This window comes from Brassica napus, chromosome A3, assembly GCF_020379485.1.
Source record: "Brassica napus cultivar Da-Ae chromosome A3, Da-Ae, whole genome shotgun sequence".
Taxonomy (NCBI): domain Eukaryota; kingdom Viridiplantae; phylum Streptophyta; class Magnoliopsida; order Brassicales; family Brassicaceae; genus Brassica; species Brassica napus.
Genome location: NC_063436.1, coordinates 3443960 through 3459437, shown reverse-complemented (window position 1 = coordinate 3459437; position 15478 = coordinate 3443960). Strand labels below are relative to the sequence as shown.

The following is a 15478-nucleotide window of genomic DNA, read 5'->3' as shown; positions in this document are numbered from 1 at the left end:
AACCTATTGATGAATAATTCTGAAAGAATACTCAAATATCCACAAATATTCTTTTTTCTTAATTTCTAAACCACAAACCCAAATCTACAATATTTCTCTAAAAAATGAAAACTTTCCAAAAATAGCAGGTTTTGAGAAAATTATTTATAAATACTACCGATTGATGAATAATTCTGAAAGAATACTCAAATATCCACAAATATTCTTTTTTTCTTAATTTCTAAACCACAAACCCAAATCTACAATATTTCTCTAAAAAATGAAAACTTTCCAAAAATAGTAGTTTTTGAGAAAATTATTTAAAAATACAACCTATTGATTAGGGGTGGGCACTTTACCCGAAATCCGAAGTAGCACCCGAACCCGATCCGAAAAACCCGAACCGAAATCCGAACCGAAGTAGCAAAATATCCGAACGGGTATTAAATTAGGAGAGATTGGATATCCGAACCCGAATGGGTAATATCCGAACCCGAATGGATATCCGAAGATAACCGAACATATGTATAATTAACCTTATATTTTTAATTTACATCTTTCATTTTATATAAAATATTTATATTGATACTACACATATTTTAAATTCATATGATATACATACAATTACGTAGAAGATGATTTGCTATGCACTTAAAATACATGTCAAACTTTTTATTTCAACAATTAACAAAAAGTTACATCCAAAATTTAAAAACAATAACCAAATTAATGTCTTTTTAGTTTGAAAATGTTATGTCCAAATCTATTAACCATTCAATCTATTAAAAATACAAAAAATAGTTAAGTGAAAGTTATATATTTAAATACAAGAAATTTGAAAAATGAAAATTTTAATTTTTTTTTTAAATCTAAATATCCGAACCCGATCTGAAATAACCGAAACCGAACTAAAAATACCCGAACCCGACCCGAAGTACAGAAATACCCGAACGGGTTCTACACCTCTATACCGAAATACCCGAAAATCCGAAATACCCGACCCGAACCCGAACGGGTACCCGAACGCCCACCCCTACTATTGATGATTAAATCTGAAAGAATACTCAAATATCCAAAAATATTCTTGTTATCTTAATTTCTAAACCACAAACCCAAATCTACAATATTTCTCTAAAAATGAAAACTTTCCAAAAATAGCAGGTTTTGAGAAAATTATTTATAAATACAACCTATTGATGAATAATTCTGAAAGAATACTCAAATATCCACAAATATTCTTGTTGTTTTAATTTCTAAACCACAAACCCAAATCTACAATATTTCTCTAAGAAAATGAAAACTTTCTAAAAATAGCAGTTTTAAGAAAATTATTTAAAAGTACAACCTATTGATGAATAATTCTTAAAGAATACTCAAATATCCACAAATACTCTTGTTATCTTAATTTCTAAGAAAAATATATAAAATTACAACTATCTACAAATATTCGTGTTATCCTAATTTTAAGAAAAATATTTAAAAATACAATCTATTGATGAAAATTTCTGAAAGAATAATCAACTATCCACAAATATTCGTGTTATCCTAATTTCTAAATCATAAACTCAAATATACAATATTTCCTTCAAAAACAAAAACTTCCCAAAAATAACGACTTTTAAAAAATTTATTTAAAATACAACCTATTGATGAAATTTTTTGAAAAAAATACTCAACTATGATAAGCGTATTTTTTAAAAAAAAATTGATCAATATATCGTATTTTAAAATAATTTTTTAAAAAATTATTATATTTAGAAAGTTATCATATTTATCAAGGAATATTGTAGATTTGAGATTGTGATTTAGAAATTAGAATAGCAAGAAATTTTATTGATAGATAATCTTTGAAAATTAATGATCAATAGGTTTTATTTAAAATAAATCACAATCCCAAAGATGCGTAACAAAACGACTTGAGACTTTGTATGAAGAGCTATTGTCAATTCTATAATTGCGTGGCGTTGACAAAACTTATATCAATCATACATGAACATGATACAAATAGTTTACAAGAGGTAGTTGAAGTCATCCCCTTGTAGACTTTCCCCCATTCTTATATATATCTTTTCGTTCACTTTCCCCACTTTTATATCTATTTACTTATTTTGCCCCATAAATAGTGACGATTACACATAGACCTCTTTACTTTTGGATGTTTATATCAAACACACCCTCTATTTTCAGTTCAGTCTATCAAATTTTGTTTTAATCCTTTTTGGTTGATATCTACTACTCTTTCTAATTGGTAATTAGAATATTTAATTCAGAAATTTCTTCACATTAAGATAATTTCATCGAATCTAAGGACTTATTTTAAATAATAAAAAATATCGGGGTTGTTTTATAAAATGTGGACTTATTAAATATGTCGGAATACCAAGTCATGTTCCTCCCCTATTGCTGAAAAATTCAGAAACGCGGTGAGAGGGAGAGACATGATGTAAATCTCTCAGCTCCTTAAATTTCTCCTTTCTTTGGCTTTCTCTTTCGTTTCCCAGAATCTCCACGAACCCTTAAAGATTGTTCAACGTTTCTTCTTTGACTCCTTGAGATCAAATCCATTTTCCTTTTCCTTCTTGATAATAATGTGTCCGTTGAGATTCCTATTGGTGTTCTTCTCTGCGGTTCTCGCCGGATATTTCGCGTGGAAGACGGTGAGCTCTTCGCCTGAAATCATCTCAGACGACGACGACGGCTCACCGGTCGAATTGAATGAGAAACAAGGACTCTGTTTCAAAAAGGTAATTGCTTTCCATTGAGAATTCTGGTTTTCTAAATTTCTGGGTTTTTTTCTAATTTATTTCATTCGATTTTAAGCAGAAGATGGAGAAAGGGTTCTGGGTGTTCGTCGACATGGCCAGCGGCAAATACCTTTGGAGGAATCTCAAGCTGATGAGCGAGAAAGCGATTTAGTTCAAAATGTCTTCCTTGTGCAGAAAGTTAAAGAAGAAGGTTCATATTATATGTTTAGATGAGTTCATAAAGTAACCCTCTGTTTTGTTCTAATACTCACCCTGAATTTTTTTGTAATTTTGATACTTGTGTTTGTAAATCTGGCAACAAAATTAATCAAAAGTTTGTACTAACTTTCAACCAATCTCTTCTCTTTACTATTCAATCATCAGATCATAAAAATTGCAATAAACAAGCAATATACAGCATGTGCGTCTTAATTATTTTCATTTTTGCGTCTACTTGGAGCTTGATTATTGACATGTAGAGGAGGGTGAGCATGCCTAGCTAAATTGGAGCCAACCCACATAGCCACTACCACAAGATTACAAGAACCACCACACTCCACATGTAGACCAGCTGTAAATGATACTTCATGGCATCTTCATGAAGGTTACACCGGTTGATGTTTACACTGCATTCCAAGAATTAAGGCACTTAGATATTGAGTCATGGAAGGGAAGAAAAAAGCTTTTATAAGGAATAGTCACTTCGTAGGAACTATACACTTTGATCATATCAGGAACATTTTAATGCATGGTCGATTTTATAACCAATCAGTAATTGTATAATCTCGTGTACATCATCGTTCACAAAATTTACATTCGAAAAACAATGTAGAATTTATAAACATTATTTATTGAATTTCCTACATTCATACAGTATATATAAGAGCCTGTTTGGTAATTTAAACAGCACTAGACATTTTGGATCTGATGTTTTTATTATTCTAAACAGATATGGCTTGTGATCTCAAAGTGCATCATAGTATCCTCCAAAAGATATCTGAGCTCTTGCCACTGGAAGACCTTTCATCACAGAGATTGCTTCGTTTAGCTTTGTTGCATGCTTCACCACTTCATTCATTCGCTGCAATAGTGTAACATAATATAATTAGAAAGTATGAATTCAGTCATATAAATTAACTTCAAAAACAGTCATACAATCACAACGAGTTTGGAAATTTAAAAGAAGAAAGAGTCTGTTCCTTGACTAATTTAGATGGTTGATTAGTGTTCTTACATGCATAAATCTCCCATTAATCTATACCAGCTCGATCTCAAATAAAATATCTCTAACGTCTAAGGAACAATGACGTTTTCTAAAACGGATTCTAGTGTGACACTGACGCAGGAAAAGATAAACACAAAACGTGTAAAGAGAAAATAAGTATCTTCTCTACAATTATTTATTGTTCATTCACTTTAGACACGTAATTAGCCAACACCGCCCAAAACCATCCTTATCACTTTGGTCGAATCAAAGACACAAACCACTTTTCAGATCAAAAGGTTCCAGTTTAACAAAGTAAAGTTGTGTAAGTTAATTTGACCTTTAAACACTTAACTAATGAAAGAAGCATACCAAACCTAATAATCATTGGTAAATAGTCTTAATATATCCAAAAGATCAAAATCTCAAACCATTTTCTAATTTGAATTCATGGAACAAGATTCAATGTAATTTGAAATTGAAACTAATGATATCTGGTAAAAAGCACCACTAACCTAAGATGCACTTGGTTCTTTAACAGTACGCTATGGATTCAGAATCATATATTAAAAATTAAAATATTTACCTTATTATCATCAGAGTAAATCTGAAACCTGAGGATCTGGTTCTTATTCTTGTTCCGGCAACCTTTGATGCTATTGTTGTGTCCAAGGAAGAAGACACAGAGGGTGGCTGCAGCAGCAGCAACACCAAATGAGCATATAGCTCCTATTCCATGAAGACTCATCTTCCATAGATTCGTTCTTTCACCACATATGTTCTCATTTTCATCCCAATCAACCTCTTTCTTGCGCCTCAAGCCACCACTTTCTTCAACCTCTGTTCCCATCTCATCATGGTACTCTCCTCCCGAGACAGAGTGTTTCTCATCGTTCAGAGGCAGAGGACTTGTGCACCTCTCCGGTAAGTCTACTTTCATGTCGACAAATTCGTTTTCCTTCTCTGTTTTGAAGGTTATCCTCGGAGACGGAACAGAGTCCTGGTTCTTCTTGTGGTCTGTGTCGTCCACGGTGGACACGGGTTCCCAAGTTACGGGAACATGGAGGAGCTGAGTGGGGACCACTCTTCGATGGACTGTTTTTCCGACAGAATCTTGTGTTGGGCAGATGAAGTAATCCTCCATGTCGAAGTTGTTTTCGGTATTTCTAATGATCTTCATCGCTGCCTCATGATCCTCTTCATGATCGAGACCCTTGTAGGGATCTTTGGGGAGTAGTTCCCAATCTTCTAGATCCATCCCTTCCGAGTAAGAAAAATAAACAAGTAAAAAAAGATCTGTTTTGGGAGAGACCTCTCTCTCACACTCTCTCTTTGTTGTGAAGGAGGTTTCTAGATCCTTTAATAGAGTAAAGAAGAAGAGACTAAAAGAATATAGGTGAAACTGTAGATGTACTTAAATGTTTTTTTGTAGGTTTGGGCGCTGAGGTAAAGTCTTCTAGAGCTATCTATTTACACATGAAGTGACAAAAGAAGATGTTACTGTTTTTGGACCCACGTTAAGAAGTATCGATTGTCTTCTTTGACGAGATTACTTCTCAACCATTGGTTTTAAGAAAAATATTCAGTGATCAAATCATGTTTTAATTAGACATGAAGAATCTTTCAGTAGTACTAAGTTCTACTAATAAAAATTGGATGGTAGTTTTGAATTTATAGATTGAGACGTGTTTCTAGAGGACTAGAGAAGACGAGAGACTTCAAGTATAAGCTTTCGTATTTTTGAATAAGTTTCTAAAACTTTCAAGTACATTAACAAACTTTTGTAGTTAACACTTCCAATGAAAAAGGAAGCAGAGATTACGTGTGATACAAGTCACATATTTAAATTGTTTTTCAAGCGAGAAGAGGATAATAGGACAGTACTGGAGGTTGCTTCCTTGCAATTACAGGAAGAGATGGTAGAAAATTTTGGGTGAAGTCTTCTTTCACAAAACCAGTACATCTATAAATGTGAACTAAAAACTTCATTACTGAAAAATACATTGAATTACACTTTTGAAATATCTATAATACAAAATTTAAATAGATAATTTTAAATCTACCAAACACTAACATCTATTAGTTTTTTGGGCTTATTTGTCAAATAAGCAAAAAAATTTTGGAAATTAGATTTTGGGAAAGAGAGTAGAGAGAGATAGGAAGAGAAAGTAGGAGAGAGAGTGGAATTTTGGTTATTTTAGTGAATCATAGTTTTTTTTAGTGTTATTGACTTAATTTCCCATAGTTTTTTTTACCAACCCCATTTGTTATATTTTATTTTGCTTCACCTTATTGTTCTGCTTTTGTCTTCTGTTGCCTACTTTATAAACATGGGAGAATCAGGAGGTTACTTCCCTTGATTTTGGGCTTTAAAATAAATCAGTTTAAAGCTGAAATTAACTTTAACCTTTAGTTAAAGCTAAATCGCAAGCCATCATAAAACTATTATAGAAAATAGATTCAGAATTGCATATTGTTGACTGAAAAAGATTCCCAAGTGGAAAAGATCTTAAGAGAACGATTCAACTCTCTACACACATACGCAAAAAACGACATGGAAACAAAACTTCAACATGTGAACCAGAGTGATCCACAAGTCGACAGGTTTCTTTCACATATAATACCGACCCAAGTGTCAACCTCTAGCACCAATTAAACCAGACCGTTGATATATCAATCCATATAGAAAAAATGTGTAAGGAAAACGAAGTGGAACGAGAACAAGAATATTCAAGAACGGAAGATTAATATTCACAAATAAGCAAAACATGATTTACATACAGAGACAAGAACTCCAAAGTTGAAAAAAAAAACATGTCCACAAAAAGAAAAGTAATTAAACTAAGCTCATCAGTAGTACCCTTTTAAGCTGAATGTGAAGTAGATTTCCCTAGCGAGACAGATGCAAGTGCATTCTTTGCTCTTTCTTGGAAGTCCCTTGTTTTGGTAAGCCTCTGTTTAATCCACAGCCTCCTCACATCGATCATGTGCAGCGCACGGCCAAAGAGCAGGCTAGTCTCACCGAGTATTCCCAAGCTCAGATGCGGAACATGAGCTGCCCATAACGTTTTCAAGCGCGCTCCCATGATGGGGAAGATCAAAATTGCCAGTTTCAAAGACAGAAACATCAGTGCAAGTACCAAATATGGATCTCTTTCTGCTATCTCTCTGATAGATGAACCGTTGTGTAGCCATTTGATCAAGTTAGGTTCAGCTTCATCCACATACTGAACGGGTTTAAGACCTGTAAAGCCAGAGAGATACAACGAAAATGAGCTTACTACAGCAGAACTTGAACTGATTGTTTTGTCCATGCCTTCAGGTCTTACCTGTTGTATGTTGGTAAAACTGAATTAGGGATGCAAGATCCTTTGGACCAATGTATCGCATCTTCAGTGTTTGGTTCACCATCAGGATTGAAGGCAAGCTATGGATACCATACCTAGAAAAGACCCTGCCAATAGTGAGATCAGTTAACAAGGACCTAAGAAGATGCCAAAAATAATACTCTATAGCAGAAGTTGGTTCGTACGATGGTAAAGCCTGAGATTGCTCAACAACCAGGTGTCCTATGTGGGGAAACATTGAACTCAGAGCTTCAAACTTTGGGCGTACTAAACTTGAGAACGGGCACCGAGGGGAATAAAATAGTATGGAAGTATAAGCATTTCCATGGTTATGTACATCCACGAGTCTGTCTAGCAAGTCTCCATCCACCTGCGTTACCAGAAACATAAATTTAGATACTTTTTAAGATACAAAATCAAGCCCACATCCAAGTCCATACCCATATGGATAAGAACACACACGTTTATTAATTTCGCTATGTCACATTTGGTTCATTTAAAAGTTAAGACTTTGAACCTAATATTGTGCAAAGGACATGTTTGAATTCTGTTGGTAACTCGTTGCTCCACAAATAAGGGAATGCATTGAACATTTAAGTATATTGCGGTCTTGAGAAAAAAGAGATCCTAAATATTAAAGAAACAAGACAGTGTGATCATGATAAGTCAAAAAGACATAATAGTTATTTAGACTTGTCCCTCCTGAACAATCCAACGACTTAAGTTGATTATTCTACTCCAGCTAACAATTTATTTTTCTAAGGGCAATTTAACTGCAGGTAGACCACTAAAAGATCTCCTCTCTTATGAATAATAGCTCATAAAAATTTGAAAAGTGAAAAAGACAATCAGAGACCTCGAGTTAAAAGTGGGGCAAAGGTTAAGCATGAGTGAAGCTAATCTACAAGGCCTATACCGTTTTTCTTAAGAATAGTGTGAACTTGTATGAACCTACAGTTTCTCTTAAATTAAAGCTACAACAAATTTTTTTTTTTGAAAAAGAGACGTGTTGTCAGAGACATGACAAAGCAAGCAAAAGTTGAATCATTGCATATCACACTAGTCCAAGAGTTATAATCTGAGCTTCAAGAGATGGTAAGTCTACGCAGCAGCAGCTTATTCTACTCGAAGCACATAATCAAACTCTTAAGACAGAAACGCAACAAGCCCGACACTCATCAAACATATCTATCCTCTATCAAACAAATATCTGGAACATTAAAGTAGAAAATGATAACGTACCTCTAAAGGAGGTCTGGGATAGAGAAAAAGAGGACACTTTCTCTCGATTCCGCATCGGAACACCTCGAGTTCATCATGATGATCGCAAACGTCAACGGAGGAAGCCAACCGGGAAGGTAAGCATGTCCCAGCTATCACACAGAGGAGGAGGAGGAGCATGGAGACCCGGAAATTCATTAACTTATGACCAAGAAGAAAGAAAATCTAAATCTAGGGCAAAAGAGAGAGATCGAATTTCCTAAATCGCTAAGCTTTGATTAGGGTCACCGATTAAGGACAAGAGCACAAATGCTGAAGCAAATGATACAGAGAAACAAAGGTTACAACGACGGCAAGAAGAACAAAAAAAAATTGAAAAGAGAAGAACAGGAGATAAAAAAACTTGTCTGAAAATATCTAAAAGGGGAAGTCTCAGATCCGGGGAGAATGTCGTAAAGTTTTTATTGCCTGCCACTTGTTTGTTTCTTTGGTTGCGGAAATAACAGATCGGACCCGCCAAAGTCAATTACGTTGACATATTATTCAACGAAACCCAATTAAGGCCCATTAGTTATACTTAATAGGCCCATTAGTAATACTTTTGACCAGAGAAGTAGAGTCAAAAGGTTCTTCCTCTTACACGCTCTGTCTTCTTCCTCCTCCTTGGTTAGAGATATTTAGGGCTTTGAAGCCGAACGCCTGAAGTTACTAAAATCGAGCAAAAAATGGAGATTGCGGAGCGTAGGGACGAGGAGATGAGAGAATCTGGAAACATGGAGAACATAAAGTCAGACTCTTTTTCCGATGAACGCTACTCTCGCGACCTCAAAGCTGGTCTTCACCCTCTACGGGTTCGTCCTCTAATTCTTTACATCCATTTGATTCTAAATTTGAATCTGATCCTAGCTGAAACTTTGCTGCATCGAAGTTTCCTATTCTGAATCTATATTTCTTGAGGTTTTTTTTGTGAAATTTAGGTTTTTGCAATAGATGATTCGATAGTGATTTTAGAGAATATGAGATCTTTGCTAACTTTTTTGAGTCTGCTTAAGTTAAAGTATACATTTTGTTTTCATTTTGGAAACTTTTTTGCAGTACAAGTTTGCGATTTGGTACACCCGGCGAACACCAGGGGTCAGGAGCCAGACTTCTTACGAGGATAACATTAAGAAGATTGTTGATTTCAGCACGGTAAGCAGCAGCTCGAAAACATTTCTAATGAAAGTAACATTCTTGAAACTGTTTTGCATTCTTATCTTGTTGATTTACTGAGATATAAATTTTGGTTACTTAGGTTGAAGGGTTTTGGGCATGCTACTGTCACCTTGCTCGTTCTTCTCTCTTGCCTAGTCCTACAGATCTTCATTTCTTTAAAGATGGCATTCGCCCCTTGTGGGAGGTACGTATGTGTTTCCATATGTTATAGGAATACACATCAAAAGTTGCATGTCCTAAGATAAGTTCATCTCCATCAGGATTCTGCCAACTGCAATGGAGGAAAGTGGATCATACGTTTCTCCAAAGTTGTCTCTGCTCGCTTCTGGGAGGATCTGGTTAGTTTGTTTTTCTTGTGGTTGGCACTTCTATTGAGCATTGACATCATTCAAAAGGAACCTTTTTGTAAATGTTTTTCCCTAAGTTGTCCACTTTCATGTTTCTGTATGCCCCTGTTCGATTTATTTGTTTTTCTTCAGCTTCTTGCGTTGGTAGGCGACCAGCTTGATGATGCTGACAATATCTGTGGGGCAGTACTGAGTGTCCGCTTCAACGAGGACATTATTAGTGTGTGGAATCGCAATGCTTCTGATCATCAGGTGAGAAAACTACTATCCACTATAAGATCTCTCTTTTGGCTGGTAATTAGACAGTGCAATCTCTTCCGTGAACAGGCGGTGATGGGTTTGAGAGACTCAATCAAGCGGCACTTGAAGCTACCTCATTCATATGTTATGGAATACAAGCCACACGATGCTTCTCTTCGCGACAACTCCTCTTACAGGAACACATGGATGAGAGGATAGATAGGTTCAAAGTCTGACACGTGATGTGGAGAAAGATTTGGGTAGCTCTCTTGCAACCTGGGAAGACGTATGGACTGAACCCCCGTTTCCGGTAGTATCAATGGCTTACGATCTCAGCATTGAAAATCCTCTCTACTTGTGTGTAATCATATCGTTTTCTTGTTTCTAGATATTGTTGTGACCTTCAAATGGTTTGCACTTTGCAGTGTTGTTTGAAACTATAATGATTCAAATAAAACTTGAGCTCACGTACTGGTTTTACATTATTATGACTCGTTTGCCTACTTTCCTGTTGATTTGCGAAGCTAGTGTCCTTCTGCACGGTAACAACGCCAAAAAATCATATGATTCTTGTTTCATAACATCATCAATAGAGCACAGCATGAACCTAAGAACGGTGTACTTGACGAGACAACTAAATGAAAACTAGATACAATGGTTACTCTTGAGATTTGACCTTTAAACTTCTACTGCTTACTTTGTACATAGTGAGTGACATTGGAGGCTTGGAGCATACAAATATCTCTTTAGATATTAAAAAGGAGCCACCGCTCTTAGATTACCTTTCCCATGAGCTTCCATCGGTTCTTTATTTTGGGAACTGATGTGATGTTGATTGGATTAAATTGAAATGTATATTGGTTAAGAGCCAAAAATAGATTCGAACCGGAAATAAAACCCTCTGTTAAGAGAAATTAGATTACCGATCCAAATGAGTGGAATGGATGAAAGTTGAAACGCAGCAAAAGCGAAAGACAAAAATAGATATCCGGATAATTGTTCGGGAGTTTGAACCCGACGTGAATCGAACACGCAACCTTCTGATCTGGAGTCAGACGCGCTACCATTGCGCCACGGATCCGGATGCTTTAAAGCCACACTTATATGTATTAGACAAGATTAAACTATAGTTACGGTTCAGTGCTGTGGTATTACGTTTTCAAAGATTGATCCAACATGTATTGCCATGATCCAACATGGAACACAATCTGTTACATTATCGGAAAAGATTCATATATGTACAATGAATAGGTCTACTACTAATTCAAAGAACAAAAATGGTAGACAATCATCATTGAAGCTGAGAAGTCACATTGATGAAAGTATCTTCAGGACAAGGTATCGTTAAACCGCCCATTGGATGATTGAACCCAAACTCTTCTTCAGATTTACTTAGTAGGGCTTGAAACGAAGGCTGGCTCAGGTATGAGATTGGCACCACATATCTCTTCTTCTGGCTTTCTCCTACGTATACCGCAAGAAACCCTTTTGGCGCTGCCGATGTTGCTCTGCTAAAAATCTTTTTTGCACTGAAGAGACTTCTCATCAAAGCCATTTCTATAGTTTTTTGTCTGAAATATTGAAGAGATGTATGAAAAGAGTTCAAGTTTTTGTGTTGCTTGTTGTTGGTTGATGAATTATAGAATGGTTAAAGTGTATATATATCAGTGAATGAGTTGCAGCCTCTCTTGAAAAATCTTTAAAACTTGTGGTCTTTGAAACGTGGGACATAGTAGAACAGAGTTGCACATGGTTCTGTCTTAAGCATTTGGAAAAGTTTAGTTTAATGCAACTTGATTTGATGAGTGTAGGACAATAAACTAAAAACAAACTCCATATGCGATTCACAAGGTCTTGTTTTCTCACTGTTTGTTTAGATAATACATATGCTATTGTCAATAATAAAGACACGCAAGTTTATGTTTTTCATGTTCTATGGTGATCACATTCTCTCATCTCTGTGGTCTAAATGTATTTTAATTAATAATAACTCAAAGTGGGGACTTGAAGTTTCTCAACAACTGAACAACAAGTCTCTCTCACAGGTCAAGTTGTTCTTTGATTATATACACAGATATGATCACACATTATAGTTGTAATTCAACAAAGATTAATCTTCCACTAGAGGGGTCAGTGTTTTGGTTCGTGTGAAGTCACAGTCGGCGACAAAGTTGCTGAGAGATAAGACAGGAGGACAAAGGCATGTGCTAAGTTCCCTTCTTAAGCTAGAGATTAAGGCATAAACTTTTTTCAAGTACACCATTGTTATGATCTTACTATAAGTACGTGGGTACTGAGTCCTTAACAACAATCTCTCACTTGTACTATTCCAGGAGAAGAAGATACATTCCAGTTTCATAACTTTATTGGAAACAAAGAAGAGCTACAAGAGAAACAAAAAGTAACTCTCAAGTAACAGAACTCAAATGAAGCTTTAGCTTGAACCAAGGAAGCTTTTGACAAGCTGAGCCACAGAATCAGCCAAAGAATCAGCATCCTCTTGTGTCGACGCCTCTGCATATACTCTCACAACATCTTCTGTACCTGATGGCCTTATGAAAGCTCTGCCACGCTTGTACTTCCTAATCTCACCATTAATAGCATCCTGTATCCCCAAAGGTCTCAGCGCCTCGGTCTCTTCCCTCGTGGTCACAGCCGCTGTTCTATCCGGAACTTCAACCTTAACCTGTCTGCTAGGAAGATCCTTATACAGCTCATTCCACTTCTGCACCGACCACCCCATATGTCGCAGCACCACTTCAACCAAAAGCAACCCACTTATAGCATCACCAACCGCTTGGTTAATCAGCTTACTCACCGCCACTAGCCTAGAAACCGCATTGTACTCATCAGACCCTTCACTCAGACCCTTCCGCTTATCAACCAACAACGAAACATAATCTTCCGAGAAGAGTATAGTCCCGTGGCCATTAGCTTCGAAGTAGATCCCAACATCAAACTCCGCCGCCTTCTCATGTAAATGCTTCACACCAGTCTTCGCGAAAACAACATCTAAACCCAAACCATTCAAGTAATCCGTCGACGCACCGTTCGCGTAAGCCGTCTGCACAACACCAAGACGACAACACCCATTATCAAGAACGTTTAGCTGCTCTTTGACGAAGAGAGCAAACAAAGAGAGTATCTTATCACCGTCTAGCAACTCAATCTTCTCACCAGAAGAGACGTAAAAGTAAACTAACCTATCAGCATCACCGTCGAAGCTAACACACCTCACGCCAACGTCGTTAACCCCAAACCCTAAAGGCGCAACATTTTCCTTCTGAACGAAGTCAGCACCTACACTTTCGTTAAGCACACCACCATCTCTCCCTGTGTTACGAATCTCGATATCTAAATTACTTAAATACCCTCTTAATAACTCATCCATCTTTTCCCCTCCCACACCATTAGCACCATCTAACACCAACTTGCTACCACTACTCTTGTTAAAAGGGATCAGATCAATCAAACACTTAAACGACGTCGTTAGACTCTCGAAGTAAGCCTTCTCAGTTGCGTTGAGACCTTTGTTCTTAGCTCTCACCATCCAATGCAGCTGAGGAGTCGTCAACACTCCCAAGTCAACCGCCACGCATCCCGAAACAGAGGAGACTCCGATCTCCGCAGCTCGGAGGAGGGCTTCACCGCTAGGTCTAGTATCTCTCGCCAACCACACCTCTCCTTCACCGTCTCCGATTGAAATCTCTTCTCTTTCGACGAACTCTTTGATCAAAGAGACGAGCTTTTGAGGAGAAGACGCGTTTGCGATCTGATCAGCGAAGGGCTCCCATTCCTGGGAGAGCATTCCGCCGGATGGGTCGGAGACTTTGACGCCGTTGTCGGAGACTTTGTTGTGGGAGGCTGTGATCATGAGCCCGATGGTGGAGGGTTTGAGTTTGAGGGAGCGGAGAGATGAGAGGATGCCGACTCTGTAGACGGTGGAGGCTAGGAGCGTTGCGTCGCCGCGGAATCCAGCTGTTCCGTAGGAAAGTTTGAGGCTTTGAGGGAGAGGGAAGAGGTCTGATGATTTGAGGAGGGAGGCGATTTGGGTCTCGTCCATGGCGTTCGTTAGCTAGAGAGAGTCAGAGAGAGAGAGAGAGAGAGAGAGAGTGGGAAGAAAAGGTAAAGGAAGCATTTTTATTTGACTTTATCTATATACTCCACGTGTCTTCTCTCTCTCTTCTTTCGATAATGACCGTCCGATGAACAGATCGGCGTTCTTTAGAATTAAAGACAGTTCATGTGAGACACACCTTCACTATCTCATCTTTTAGACATATATGCTCATTGCACATTAGGAGCTATAATCTTTTAACAACTGGCTAAATTGCAAAGAGAAATGTTACACTAGTCTATAGTGGGAAGAGAGCTTTATATGTACCACAATGGTGACAAGAAGAAACTAAATCTGTAGAATGAGATGTGTGTTTTGGATATGGGAGGTGAGATCAGCTAAGGTTTCTTCACTGTATGGGGTTGTTAGTCCACTCATTCATCCATTGTCTTTTTGAAAAGATGGTTGGCTCAGGAATGATATTGAAACTAGGTATCTCTTCTTTTGGCTCTCTTCTTTTAGCCCTTTGGAACATAAACAGACTTGGAGGTTGCAAACAGTTTCGCTTCCCTGAAGATTTGCATTGGTTGCAGCACACGAGGAACTCTGAAAGCCATCAAATCTTCCTGTTTCTTGAAGATGTGAGAAGTTCTTTTTATAGATATACAAACCACTTGAAGATATCTTGATCCGTCCTTTTAGGCTCAGAGATTTCAGCTAATATGTACTGGACACCTTTTTGTCAAGTGTTAGCTCAACATTTTGATCTCATAACGCCCCATGGGATAATCACTCTGTTGGTGGCTAGGTTTTGGCAAAGATATTCACATGAATGTGACAGCCTTACAGGTTAGTCTCGCTTACCTTTCAATCAATTTAAAGTTTCACTCCATGGGATCATGTCCTTTGAAAATTATTGTGTCCTTCTTGTTCTCTTGGTAGGCTACTGAAGGTCCCACACTACCACTACATCATTAAGAAACAAAACCTGCTAACGGTTATTATAGACGAGAGAGAAGATTGCAATATCTCAGTTTTTATAAATTTATGAAGACACTGAGGAAACAAACCCTTGTGAAATACATATAATGTTTTGATTAGCTTTCATTGATTGTCATATCTTG

At 37.1% G+C, this 15478-nt stretch overlaps 6 protein-coding genes and 1 non-coding gene across 8 annotated transcripts; 2 read left to right on the top strand and 5 right to left on the bottom strand.

Annotated features, from left to right (window-relative positions):
* Positions 1-2206: 2206 nt before the first annotated feature.
* LOC106433679 lies at positions 2207-3079 on the top strand. The gene is made up of 2 exons (XM_013874506.3): positions 2207-2723; positions 2803-3079. Exons 1-2 carry the CDS (start codon positions 2568-2570, stop codon positions 2893-2895), a joined length of 249 nt encoding a protein of 82 aa, XP_013729960.1. The 5' UTR covers positions 2207-2567; the 3' UTR covers positions 2896-3079.
* Positions 3080-3451: 372 nt separating this feature from the next.
* Positions 3452-5339, bottom strand: LOC106433669. Its single transcript, XM_013874497.3, has 2 exons — positions 4514-5339; positions 3452-3804 (listed from the first exon to the last, which is right to left on the bottom strand). Exons 1-2 carry the CDS (start codon positions 5183-5185, stop codon positions 3688-3690), a joined length of 789 nt encoding a protein of 262 aa, XP_013729951.1. The 5' UTR covers positions 5186-5339; the 3' UTR covers positions 3452-3687.
* A 1298-nt stretch (positions 5340-6637) lies between these two features.
* LOC106433661 (5'-adenylylsulfate reductase-like 7) lies at positions 6638-8983 on the bottom strand. 2 transcript variants are annotated; one of them, XM_022711917.2, is made up of 4 exons: positions 8517-8983; positions 7460-7644; positions 7257-7369; positions 6638-7171 (listed from the first exon to the last, which is right to left on the bottom strand). In XM_022711917.2, the coding sequence occupies exons 1-4, from the start codon at positions 8691-8693 to the stop codon at positions 6792-6794; spliced, it is 855 nt and encodes a 284-aa protein (XP_022567638.2). In that variant the 5' UTR covers positions 8694-8983; the 3' UTR covers positions 6638-6791. The 2 variants fall into 2 exon arrangements, with proteins under 2 accessions (XP_022567638.2, XP_013729945.2); XM_013874491.3 differs by having other exon boundaries at positions 7257-7381; positions 8517-8964.
* Positions 8984-9098: 115 nt separating this feature from the next.
* Positions 9099-10785, top strand: LOC106433656 (eukaryotic translation initiation factor NCBP). Its single transcript, XM_013874486.3, has 6 exons — positions 9099-9346; positions 9591-9686; positions 9790-9894; positions 9971-10048; positions 10190-10309; positions 10385-10785. Exons 1-6 carry the CDS (start codon positions 9221-9223, stop codon positions 10514-10516), a joined length of 657 nt encoding a protein of 218 aa, XP_013729940.1. The 5' UTR covers positions 9099-9220; the 3' UTR covers positions 10517-10785.
* Positions 10786-11306: 521 nt separating this feature from the next.
* Positions 11307-11378, bottom strand: TRNAW-CCA. The gene has a single exon. It is a non-coding gene; the product is annotated as a tRNA-Trp (tRNA).
* A 49-nt stretch (positions 11379-11427) lies between these two features.
* Positions 11428-11962, bottom strand: LOC106443177 (auxin-responsive protein SAUR21-like). The gene has a single exon (XM_013884763.3). It carries the CDS (start codon positions 11850-11852, stop codon positions 11589-11591), a length of 264 nt encoding a protein of 87 aa, XP_013740217.1. The 5' UTR covers positions 11853-11962; the 3' UTR covers positions 11428-11588.
* Positions 11963-12598: 636 nt separating this feature from the next.
* LOC106433637 (phosphoacetylglucosamine mutase-like) lies at positions 12599-14576 on the bottom strand. Its single transcript, XM_013874468.3, has one exon. The coding sequence runs from the start codon at positions 14358-14360 to the stop codon at positions 12732-12734; it is 1629 nt and encodes a 542-aa protein (XP_013729922.2). The 5' UTR covers positions 14361-14576; the 3' UTR covers positions 12599-12731.
* Between the last annotated feature and the right edge of the window lie 902 nt (positions 14577-15478).